The sequence below is a fragment of the Jaculus jaculus genome, chromosome 5, assembly GCF_020740685.1.
Source record: "Jaculus jaculus isolate mJacJac1 chromosome 5, mJacJac1.mat.Y.cur, whole genome shotgun sequence".
Lineage (NCBI taxonomy): Eukaryota > Metazoa > Chordata > Mammalia > Rodentia > Dipodidae > Jaculus > Jaculus jaculus.
The window spans coordinates 40,955,031-40,967,571 of record NC_059106.1 but is presented as its reverse complement, the minus strand read 5'-3'; the positions used below and the strand labels follow the sequence as shown (position 1 = coordinate 40,967,571).

The 12,541-nt window shown below is 54.4% G+C and overlaps 1 protein-coding gene across 1 annotated transcript in view; it reads left to right on the top strand.

Annotated features, from left to right (window-relative positions):
* Chd5 (chromodomain helicase DNA binding protein 5) overlaps window positions 1-12,487 on the top strand; it is a 69,328-nt gene extending 56,841 nt beyond the window's left edge. The window contains 11 exon segments of the mRNA XM_004657403.2: window positions 869-948; window positions 1,161-1,293; window positions 4,276-4,356; window positions 5,080-5,217; window positions 5,431-5,539; window positions 6,178-6,310; window positions 6,645-6,840; window positions 7,734-7,897; window positions 8,022-8,136; window positions 8,245-8,297; window positions 9,084-12,487. Of these exon segments, the coding sequence (XP_004657460.1) occupies window positions 869-948; window positions 1,161-1,293; window positions 4,276-4,356; window positions 5,080-5,217; window positions 5,431-5,539; window positions 6,178-6,310; window positions 6,645-6,840; window positions 7,734-7,897; window positions 8,022-8,136; window positions 8,245-8,252 (1,157 nt within the window). The 3' untranslated portion in view covers window positions 8,253-8,297; window positions 9,084-12,487.
* The last annotated feature ends 54 nt before the right edge of the window (window positions 12,488-12,541 follow it).

Here is a 12,541-nt window from a genome sequence, read left to right as displayed (position 1 = left end):
TGGATTTATTTATTTATTTATTTGTGTGTGTGTGTGTGTGTGTGTGTGTGTGTAAGAATGTCTTGCTACTACAAATTAATGCTGAACACTTGCACCACTTTTTATATCTGATTTTGTGTGGGTGCTGGGGAATTGAACCTAGGCTGACAGGCTTTATAAGCAGGCACCTTCAACTACTGAGCCATCTCCTCCACCTTAACCCATGGATGTATTTGAGCAAAGTGTTTCCCTTTGGTTGGGCATCACAGGCCTGTCCCCAGGTAACAGGGGCAGCCAGCTTCTCCAAGGCCATACAAGTCCTCAGCATGAGCCTTTTGAAGTTGGATTTAGCCAAGCTCACTTCTTGACTCTGTCCTGCCTTTGGGAAGGTTGTATAAGCCGTGTGAGCCCATGCTTTTCCACCTGAGATGTGAAGTGTGAGTAGCCACCTCTCAGGGCTCTTCAGAGCCCTATACTTCATCAGCACTTTGCAGTGTGTCAGGGTCTGACTGTGCGGAGAAGGCTCATTGGTCCGGAAGCACACAGCCAGCCAGCCAGCCTGGAAGCTAGAGCAGTCCAGGATTTCTGGTTCCTACCCTGGGCCCTGCCCTCCTCCCTCCCTGCTCCCAGAGGACAGCCATGACTGTACACTACTCCATGCTGCTGTGGCCTCATTGAGCCCAAAGTTTTACAAGAGGGCCTCTGAGTCCAAGGCCTGGTCTGGGCTCTCTGGTATGCCAGGAACCCTTCTCATTACTCCTGGGCATGCTTGGTCCCCATGGAGCCTCCTCAAGGCCAGTGCCCCTATCTTGATTGGCACCCCATTCTCTCTCCTTCTCCCACTGTCCCACCCAAGCCTACCGCTGTCACCCCTTCCTTACTCTTGCAGACAAAATGGATGCCCAGCTGGGCTACATGGATGAGAAGGAGGTGGGCATACAGAAGCCAAAGCAGCCCTTGGAAATCCAGGTACAGGAGGATGGGCCTGTGGTGAGTCTGAGTTTGAGTGGAGGTTTGTCTGGCCCAGCCAGGTAGAACTCAGGCCTCAGGGCTCCCGGTTCTAGCCTCCGGGCCTGGGGAACTGGGAGGAGGAGGGTGGGCAGAGGAGCCCAGTGCATGCTCCCTGTCCTCTGCTCCTGCTGAGGCCCGGGTCCTGCAGCTCCCTAACCTGTCCTCCCCAGTCCCTGCCACCTGCCCTGGACAGAGTAGAGGGTGACGACAAGCGTGAGAACCTGGACAGCAAGGACAGAAGCCGAGAGGAGCGGCCAGAGGAGGCAGAGAAGGCCCAGGCCTCCCCAGAGCAGCTGCCAAAAGGTGAAGGCCTTCACAGTGCGGCGTCCAGCCTCTGGCCTCTGCAACTCTGGGCAAGTGGGTGGGCTGTGTTCCACTCGGGCTCCCCGGGGTGAATGGTGGCTTATGCATGGCTGTGTCCCAGCAGGGTGGAGGTTCAGGTCTCTACACATGGACTTGATAACTTTTTCTGTCATGCAGTTTGGGGTTCCTGGGATGTGTTTTGATTAGCGGTTCTAACTCAATCACATTCTCATTTGAAAACATTGTGTTTGACACTGTCCAACTCTTTTTCAATAGGCTCAGAATTTGTAAATGTTTGAAAAGGGTGTCTGTGCTCGAATTGCTCAGTGTGAAGTACTGAATTCATGCTTCACATTATTAGATAAGGCTCGTCAATTATGTTTCCAGGATTTTTTTTTTCCAAGTGTGTGGTATGGTATGTGTGTTGTGTGGAGTATGCATGTGTTTGTGTGTGAAGGTCAGAGGAGAGTGTAGGTGTCCTTTCCCTCTCTCTCTCTTTGGTTTTTCAGGGTAGGGTTTTACTCTAGCTCATGCTGACTTGGAATTCACTATGTAGTCTCAGGGTGGCCCCAAACTCATGACATCCTTCTACCTCTGCCTCCAGAGTGCTGGGACTAAAGGCATGTGCCACCATGTCTGGCTGTCCTCTCTTAAAACAAAACAAACAAACAAAAAAAAATATACATATATATATTTGAACATTATAAAAATTGGTTTATTGTAAAAAAGAAATTCAAGAATAACCAGTTAAATTCCACATGCTACCTACTACAGGCAAGAAGCATCACACATGTTTACATTAGGGGCTAGGACACAACAAGAAAGATCGTATCAAGGTCATGAGTCAAATGCAGTAAAAGAAGCATTCTCAGGTCTCCTGTAGGTCTGTATGAAGCATGGTATGATAATGGCACTGTTGGGTAGCATAGAGCAGCTGCAACATTGAGGTATAACTGGGCAAATAAGAATAATAGAGGGAAATGAAAGATGACATGTTGGTTTGTGGGTTCACTTAACTGACTGAAATTAAAATAAATTATTGATTTACTTATGTGAGGGAGGGAGGGAGAAAGAAAGAAAGAAAGAATGAATATGGGTATGCCAGGACCTCTTGCTAATGCAAAGGGACTCCACATGCTTGCCCCACAATTTGCCTCTGGCTTTATGTGGGGAATCAAATTTGGACTATCAGACTTTGCAAGCATGCGCCTTTAACCACTGAGCAATCTCCCCAGCCAGGGTGTCCTCTTATCATTTATTTGATGTTTCCTTGAGATGGGGTCTCTCTCAACTGGGAGCTGCAGTCTATCAGCGATCCCCAGTGATTTTCTGATCTCTGCCCTCCCCCCATGGACTGGGGTTACAGATGTACATGACTAAGCCCAGCTTTTCATAGGCATTCTAGGGAGTGAAGCTCGTGGCCCAGCTTTCTATATGGGTCCTGGGGAGTCTCCAGCCTGAGAAACGCTCGTGCATAAGCAGCAGGAGGTGCTCTCTGCTACTGCCTTGATGCTATTAGTTTGCCATGATCAGTAACTTTCTGAGAGATTGTGAGATGGCTCAGCAGTAAAGGGTGCTTGCTTGCATAACCTGACAGGCTGGGTTTGATTCCGTAGTACCCACCTAAAGCCAGACAGAGGCCCAAAGTAGCTCATGCACCTGCAATTGGTTTGCAGTGGTGGGAGGCTCTGGCACACCCATGCTCACTTGCTCTCTTTCTCTCTCTGTCAAATACATAAATGTCTCACTAACATGGATTCATTTCTTCTTGTGATGTCTGACTTTGCTTCAGTATCACTTGGGATAATAGATTTGTTTGGGTGTTGTTGCAGTCAGGTTCTCATTGCTGGTAGAAATCACCCGACCAAGAGCAGCTTGTGGAAAAAAGAGGTTTATTTTGGCTTACAGGCTTGAGGGAAGCTCCACGATGGCAGGGGAAAAAACTATGGCATGAGCAGAGGGTAGACATCACCCCCAGCCAACATCAGGCAGACAACAGGGACAGGAGAGTGTGCCAAGCACTGGCAAGGGGAAACTATAACACCCATAAGCCTGCCCCCCAACAATACACTGCCTCCAGGAGGCGTTAATTCCCAAGTCTCCTTCAGCTGGGAACCTAGCATTTCGAACACCTGAGTTTATGGGGGACACCTGAATCAAATCACCACGGACGTTTAATATTGTTTGAATGAAATGTGCCTCTCTAATCTTTAATAACGACTATCCCTCCTGATATATTTTGCTTCAAAGTCTACTCTGATTTATACTGACCTTCCCTTTGCTTAAAATATTTGGGGGGCTGGGCAGATGGCTCAGTGGGCAAGAGTACTTGCTGAATAAGCATGAGGACTTGACTTTGATCCCCAGCAGCATGTAGAAAGCTGGGCTTGACTGCACACACGTATAACTCCAGTGCTGAGGGGAGGTTACAGGCACACGTGGGAGATAGGAGGATCTCTGGGACTCACTGGTCAGCCAGTCTAACCAAAATTTAGGAAGCTCCAGGTTCAGTGATAGACTATCAGGGAAATGAGGCAGACGAGCCATAGAGGAATGCCTTATGTCATCGTCTGTCCTCTGCATGTGTGTGCATGGATCATACATGTCCGCATATATGTGTGCATCCCATGTGCACCCCCCAGTTTCTTTTTACTTAGCCAGGCATGGTGGTACATGCCTTTAACCCCAGCACCTGGGAGCCAGAGGTAAGGAGGATTGCTGTAATTTTGAGGCCACCCTGAGACTACATAGTGAATTCCAGGTCAGCCTGGGCCAGAATGTACCTTGAAAAACCAAACCAAACCTTTTTTTTTTTTTTTTTTTACTTAGTATACCTGGATTGGAGGTGGGGCTTTGAAGAGCTGGGGGAGGGCCCACCTCTGACTCCCAGAGAATCCCCTGGGTCACACCTGTTGGCCTCTGAGAGGCACTGCTAGGGTTAGAGGGCCCCCCCCTGCTCACGAGCCTTCCCTTGTCTCGCAGAGGAGGCGCTGCCGGACAAGGAGCCCAGGCCGGAGCTAAGCCTGAGTCACGGCACAGGGGGCAGCAGCGATTTCAGGCCAGGTAGGGAGCTGCTTCTCCCTGTGCCCCTGCCTCGTGCTTCCTGGTCAGCCTCCTGGACACTGTCCTCAGATAATGGTTGGAGCTGATGGAAGGAAGCTTTGCTTACTGTGGCTTTCTTTTCTTTCTGTTGGTTTGTTTACTTTTGTGGTGCTGGTATTGAATCTGCACACGTTAGGCAAGTGCGCTACCACTGAGCTGCAACCCCGGCTATTTTATCGGATGGCAGCTTGAACTGGACAGTCTCTCCCAACAGGATGGCTTTCTCCCCACAGGAGATGGACTCCCATTTCCTCTCTCCTGTCCCTTCCTGTCACCCTAGCCAACCAGAGAGGGAAGAGAGCTCGTCCTAGATAGAGCGTGGCCCGGGAAATGTGCCTCGGGTCCATGGGTACCTCTAGGCACTAGAAAGCCCTCGAGCAGCCATCCTTGGGTCAGAGCCGTCAGGCAGCTCTTCGATCTTTGAACTGGAGCTCTGCCCTCGTGGCGCTCTTCTGCTCTGTCCCTGGGCTGTCCTGGTGTGGTCAGGGAGAAGGGCCAGAGCCTGGAACCAGTTTCCCTGCCCAGGCCAGAGAGAGAGGCCGTTGGCTTGGTCCTTTATGTCCTTCTCTGTGTGAGCCCCTGGAGGGCAGGGTTGTGTCCCACTTGTCTTTGGACCTCCAGTGCTTGGCAGAAAGAAGCCTTTGGGCCTCTGTGTAGATGGTGAATATAACCTGTCTCCAACAGATGACCCCAAGGCTGAGGAGAAAGAGCCCATGGAGACACAGCAAAATGGTGACCGAGAGGAAGACGAGGAGGGGAAGAAGGAAGACAGGAATGGGAAATTCAGATTCATGTTCAACATTGCAGATGGAGGCTTCACAGGTATTGGGGTGAAGCCTCGGACTGAGAGCTGGGCTGTTGATGCTCCGGACTCCCCAAGTGTGGGTTCCAGGAATCATGTTCTTACGGCTGCTAACGGTCCCCCACATACCTCTCCTAGCAGCGCTGGAGCAATGCACCTCTGGGGCTGGATAATGGCCTGTGCAAAAGCCTGGGGGACACCCCTTATCCTGCTCCCCTTGTCTCTCTTTCCAGAGCTGCACACGCTGTGGCAGAATGAGGAGCGGGCTGCTGTATCCTCTGGAAAAATCTATGAAATCTGGCACCGCCGCCATGACTACTGGTTGCTGGCGGGCATTGTGACGTATCCTTGGTCAGCAGAGGCCGACTCCGGTTCATCCCGGTGTGGTCCTCGGGGCCCACGGGCTCCACGGAAGGGACCCTCTTTCCTACCGCTCAGTTTCTGGTGATTATCCAGATGCTCAGTACCCCTTGGCTGGCCCCTCTGTTAATGACACTTCTGTCACCTAGCTTTCTCTGCTTGTCCATGTCCAAAATTCCCTTTTCTGACACACAGACACTAGATTTAGGCTCAACCTCATGTAGTCTGACTCTGTGTGTGTGAATCAAACCTAGGCTAGCAGGTTTTTCAAGCAAGTGCTTAAAGGGCTGAGCCATCTTCCAGCCCCTCTAACACCTCCTCCTCCTCCTTTCTTGACACCTTCTTGATCACATGTGGATAAGGCCATGTTCCCAGGCTCCGAGGGCTGGGATTTGCTAGTGCTCCCCTTGCATGTTGGGAGGCCTCAGTGCCATGTCTGGCTCCTGTCAGAACTGCTGATAGTGTCCCTGTCATCGCTATCAACATGCTTGTCTTAAGTTAGTGACTTGCCTGAGTGCACACAGCCCTGGCTGCCCCCACCTCACCCCACTGCCAGGCTCCCGAGGGGACGTGCATCTTCCCACGGCCAGCTTTGTCCTTAATGGTGCCCCCACTCCCAGCCACGGCTATGCTCGCTGGCAGGACATCCAGAATGACCCACGGTACATGATTCTCAACGAGCCCTTCAAGTCTGAGATCCATAAGGGTAACTACCTGGAGATGAAGAACAAGTTCTTGGCCCGCAGGTTCAAGGTCAGCTGAAGCAGGGCCAGAGGCTGGGGGGGGCGGGATCTGGAGAGGTCCAGGTTTTACCAGGGCCCCATCCTGTGTACTTAGACCTGGGATGTCAACCAAGAAAGTGATGGCATCCTTGTTGGTGTCAGGCCCCAGGGGATGGGCCATGGGGAACTCAACATATTAAAAGCTCTGAGGGGCAGCTGAGCAGATGAGGAAGGCCAGTGGGAGGCTGCCTTCCTTCCCTTCTTTCTGCCCCAGCGTCAGCTGGGGGAGGGGGGTGCCAAGGCAGGGGGTCCAGTGGCAGTCCTGGAAGTGGAGCCAGGCCAACCCTCCCTGGGTCACCTCCCAGCTGCTGGAGCAGGCGCTGGTGATTGAAGAGCAGCTTCGGAGGGCTGCGTACCTCAACATGACCCAGGACCCCAACCACCCAGCCATGGCTCTCAATGCCCGCCTGGCCGAGGTGGAGTGCCTTGCCGAGAGCCACCAGCACCTGTCCAAGGAGTCCCTTGCTGGGAACAAGCCTGCCAATGCTGTCCTGCACAAGGGTGAGTCAGCCCACTCCCACACTTGGTGGTGTGAACCCTTGGCCTTGGTCCTGCCCAGGAAGCACGTTGGCCTAGATGAGGCTGATGATGGGGCAGCTGCTGTCACAAAGTGCTTGTCCAGAGGGTGAGGCCTTTGGGGCCAGGATGGGAGTCCTGTGTCCAGTTCCTCATCTTATCTGCAAGAGAACTGAGGCTCCGTCTCTGGCCTTTCTGTGCAGGGCCACAACAGAGCCCGGGGCTGGGGCAGGTAACACAGAAAACCACGAGATAGGAGTTGCAATCTGTTAATGATCCCATGTTTGGTACATGCCTAAAGGGATGAATTTTCTTAGTGTCCTAAGGGCGAGGACATTGGAGTTCAGGAAGGGAAAAATTTCCCCAAAGTCTCTTGGGATTCAGACCTTTTGAGTTCCACACCTCCCTGTATCTACCTCAGATTCAGGCTGGCTGGAGAGAGGGGGTCGACGAGAGTGGATAGGGCTGCTGCAGCTAAGCATTTGCTCACATATGAGGGTCACTGGGTCACACCTAGTGCCTGCTGACAGCCCTGCCCTGTGAGCTCCACTATGACCCCATGGTGAGAGGGATTGCCGGCCTCCCAGGATGGCACCCAGGAGGGAACCTGGTGCTTGTTCTGGGGTCTGATGCTCTTCTCTGTCAGAAGGAACCCCTGCAGGAGTTCTTTAAAAACCCCACTGTTCCTCCAATTGGTAGTGCAATTGCTTCGGGGGACTTGGCGGGCCTGGTGAAGAGCGCCCCCTGTTGTCCACTTTTCTGTGGGGGGGATCCTGCCGTAACATACCCTTGTAAATAGCACCAGCCTGGCCACTATCTGCACTGCAGCTGTGGAGGGCAGGCCAAGCCCTCCATTCCTGGGCCCTCCCGCCCTGCAGTCCTGAACCAGCTGGAGGAGCTGCTGAGCGACATGAAGGCGGATGTGACGCGCCTGCCCTCCATGCTGTCCCGAATCCCTCCAGTGGCCGCCCGCCTGCAGATGTCAGAACGCAGCATCCTGAGTCGTCTGACCAACCGAGCGGGTGACCCCACCATCCAGCAGGTCAGGTTTGGCCTGGACACTGTGCCACGAGCCTGAGTCCCCCTCCTGGCATGACCGGCTGTGTCCCTGGGTGGGGCTGGCTGGGGTTAAAGTTACCACCCATAAAGCTGGCCCTTGCCTCTAGGGTGCTTTCGGCGCCTCCCAGATGTACAACAACAGCTTTGGGCCCAACTTCCGGGGCCCTGGACCAGGAGGGATTGTCAACTACAACCAGATGCCCCTGGGACCCTATGTGACCGGTAGGTGCCTCTTCGCTTCTGGGCGGCCTCACACAGGTGTCCCACTGGGGCCCAGCTTGCCCGCTGCTGTGAGTGCCAGGCAAACCCATGCTGTCTCTTTTCTCACAGATATCTAGCTGTCCCCGCGACTTCCCCTGTTGCAGCGCTCGTCTCCAGCTGAGGTGAGGCGGCTGTTCGCCACTGCACTGTCCCGTGCCCTCCCGCTTGCCTAGGGTTGGTCGGCCAATGTCCTTGATTCGTGCCCCTAAGTCTTGGGAGTCTTTACTGCTTCTGGCGGCTTTAAGAGTCACCCTCTGGCCTGGAGCCCTCCAAGCCCTGTGGACCCCGTTGTTCTGGGACCACTTTGGGGTCAGGGTGGTGTCCACTGGGAGACCAGGCGGCAGGATACGTAGGGGCTGGTGGACTTGGACGTGGCTCTGGGTGGGCGTGTGTGTGCTCATGTACATCTGTGACTACATGCATTCTTGGCCATGTTAGGGACCACTGCCCCCAGCCTGCAACCCTGTCTTGCCTCCGCTACCCTGCTTGGTGGTATGTACCACAGGCATGGCATCTTTTCCCACACTCTCACTCACTGCCTATGACCAGGGAGAAGGGTGCCTTCGGCCTTCGGGTGTGGGAGGCATTATTGGCTGTGATGGGGGAGTGAATTTCAGAGAAGCTGCCCCTTTCCACCTCCTCCAGGGCTCCCAGCTTCTTCTTCCAAGTGCTGTTGTCCCCATAAGGCAGACAGAGAGTGGAGGCACTGCAGAAGCTTCCAGGCTGTGCTTGCTTGATGCTGGGGATGCCGGGATGCCTCTAGTAATTGGGGTATAGCTCCTGGCCCTGTGGCCAGTGGTCAGGAAGCCTTGTTCCCAGGGTTCCTCTGATCATAGCTGGTACCAGTGCAGGCCGCATGGTGGCCTCTGGAGGTCAGGCCACCCAACTGCTGACTTGTCTTTTTGTAGCCATGCTTGCCGGGCCACCCGCCCAACCACCACAGGAGAGAAAAGCTACTGCCTTCTTGGGAGTTGGTGCCACCTTGGGACAAAAAGGGAAACCTAGTGATGCCATCACATGGAGGACAAGAGCCCAGAAGTGCCACCTGGTCATAGTTCAAGTGCTCTTCTGCACAGCGGCCCACTCACGGCCGCGCCGGACACACTCCTGGTTACCTTTTCCAGACTGGCTGACTTCTTAGGAGAGACTTCGTTTCCCTGTTCTCCTGCGCCTTCCTCCTGAAGATGCAAATATGTTTATCTTGATAAAAATTGGTTGACGAATGGAAGATTCTAACCTGCAACGCCCCCACGTGTCACCAGCCTCCAGCCTTGAAGGGAAGCTCTCTGGAGACCCTGGCGTTGCCCTGCAGACTTGCCCCAACTAGGGAGAAGGCAGCGTCCCATGTCGGTGTGTCCCTTGCCCCTGTCTGCACCTGTCCCCTGCCAACTTGGGACCCTAGTGTCAGCTGAGTCAGGTCTGAGGAGTGGCTGCCCAGCCTGGTGATGCCTCGGTCAGGGTACGGTGTTTCCTACCTCCTTCCTGTCAGGGCTAGGGACCACCAGGTAGATTCTACCGGCTGGGCATATGTCTGCCTCTGGCCCAGCAAAGTCTTGGGACTCTGATGGGTGGGTATTGATCCCACTGGTGTGCGTCAGGCTGAAGTGAGGGTACCTGGGAGGATGAGGCAGGCCTGAGCCTGGGTCAGAGCCTCTGCAGGAGTTCTGTGGGTTTGCTGCCTGAAGGGGTGTGATGTGAGAAGGTGGGTGCTAGTTTGGTAAAAAAGGCCATGTTTGTTGGGTGGGCCAGGAGACCCTGGACCTAGCCTGTGTCCTGGAAGTTCTATCCTATTCCTCCCCGGGCACAGACTTCCCTGTGCAGTCTCCTGAACCACAGGCACCAGAGAGCCAGTCACCCTTGGGGCTGGACTCACCACTGTTCTCCTGCCCTCCAAGAGGCCTAGATTTAGGGTACTTGATGTATAAGACAGGGGCCATAGGTGCCCTTGCTGGTTCTTGGAGGGTTTGGAGGCAGAGGAATGGCCCCAGTGGCTTCTTTAGACCTTTCTAGATGGAGTCTCCCAGGCTGCTGGCCTTGTTAGCTGCAGGGCTGCCCTGGAGTAGGACTATTTCCCACTTACCAGTATTGGAATGCCACCTTGAATCCTGCTCTATCCCAGCTTGTGGTACCATGGAATGGCCTACATGGAGGTGGGGGGTGGAACCCCCAGTCCCTGAGCCTGTCTGTGTCTGACACTCCCTGTGGGTCCCAGCTCAACCTGGAGACTGTCAAGGCTTGAGCTGGGAGTTTCCCAGGCAGCTATGTGAGCTGCGGCTAAGCTGCCGTGGGGTTCAGAATCTGCTGAGGATGCAGAAGGGCCTCTAGGGGGACGTCACCTGGGCTTAGGGTGTCTGAAAAGGGCTCAGACTCCATTGGCTGAAGGCAGAGTGAGGGACGCACAGTATCTCTGAATCTCCCAGGGTCTATAGGGTGGCCAGGAGTGGGATAGGTCTCCATGGCTTGTTACCCAGCCTTCACTAAGCTCCCGATGTGCACACCTGTAACATGGTTCCTCATCGGAACCCCTGGAGGGCTGGACCCCCATGGCCTCTTCCATTGTGACACTCCCAAACTCCACTCTTGATTCGTGCCTCCGAAGCCAGCCAGCACTCACTGCAGTGTGCGAGAGCAGGGTGGAGAGGACCCTGGAGGTGACATGGGCAAGTACGAGCTGATGATGAGTGTCGGACCCCACCGCCCAGAAAGAGCTGCCCTACCTGTGGTGACCTGCCACCAGCCTGCTCCCCGGCACAGGGCATGTCGTGCCCTCCCCTTGAGCTAGATGGTCAGCCCTGTGGCTATCCTCACTGGGACTCGCACTAACCTCCATCCCTGGCTGCGGTGGACCAATCTGGGAAAGGAGGCTCCTTTCCAGGGGCCAGTTTCTTTGCCCTGGAAGTCTCACTCTGTCCCTCCCCTTGGCTCTGGCCCCTTGGCCTTCTCTTCCCCATAGCCAGGCTCCCTTGAGGCTCACTGGCCCGGGAAGGGCTGTGTTCTGTAAGACCAGTATCCGGGAGGCCCCGGAGGGTGGGCTGCCCAGGCTGGGTGGGCCAGCTGTGGAGAGGAGAAAAGATCCTTAAGGGTGTTCTTGTCTTGATCCCTCGGTTGTCTCTTGAGAGCGTCATGGTGGGACGGTGTCAGGCTGCCTCTGCTCTGTCTGCTGGGGTCCTTGTGCAGAGCAGAGTCTGAGGTTGTTACCTGTGTTCTTACGTCTCTGGCCACTTTGGTTCACCTAGAACAGTGGGTGTCTGATAGTTCTCCAGCGACATGGGAGTTTGGATTAGAGTCACCACATCTGGAGGGTACCAGTTTCACACATGCAAAGCACTTCTGTCTCCCTAAGACCCAATGTGACAAGAGGTTTCCTGAAAGCCACTTTTGAAATGCCACTTGTTTCTTGCAAATTTGGCTCCCTGCCTCTATGTGCCAGCTGAAAAGACTTGGCCCAGTGGCACCTGTAATTGTCTTGGGTCCCAGAGCTTTTCAGGGCCTGTGAGAGGGGTGGGACCTGTTTAATGGTGGGCTTGGGGACCAGGAAGCTAGCAACCCTATAGGGCAGGGCAGGTGCCAGTTGCTTGGAGTCTCCAGTGTGTGCTGGGACGGGGCCTCGTTGGGGGAAGGCTAGGCTGACGCCCTCTGTATCCTGGGTGTCTTGGCCTGTCCCCTACAAGGGTGGAAGGTCATCCTTCCTCCAGGATGCTCTCGCGCAGAGCACAGCACTGTGGGGAAAGCTGTCTCACCCTATTTTATATACCCGGAAGTTTACAGATTGTGGTGCATCAGCCCAAAGTCGTCGGCGTCATTGTGTTTATGGATTTTTCCCCCCCTTACTTTTCAGATTTTTTTTAAAACAAAGTATTTTTTTAGGTGCGATAACCCAGAAAGGGCCCGTTGGGTGTGTGTGTATGTCCTGAACTCTCCACATAGGGACGGGAGCCAGTCCAGAGGCAGCTCCTGGCCCAGCCTGGAGAAGGAGGGAGGGCTGTTTGCTACCTACCGGAGCCAAGATGGGCTCTGGAGGGAGGCTCTCTGGTTGCCCTAGTCAGGCTGGCATCCCGCCTAGCCAAGGGGCCTGACCCTTTCCCCGATCAGCCCAGGCTGGTGAAGGGGGACTGGAGCTTGGTTGCGGTCTGGAGGCTCTCAGCAAGGGGTCCCAGGGGCAGCTTTGGATCTGAGCTCCCCAGCAGGTTGTGACATGTCCTGGCTTGGCCTGGGGGGAGGCTGGACAGACTAACCAACACAGTCACCTTTACTTCGTACTCTGTGTGTATGTTTTGGTTTCTGTGTTTTAATAAATCCTTTGGGAAGGGGTCGAGCTGGCGTGGTTCTTGGCCTTACTGACTTAGAGCAGGGCCGGGGTGGGAGC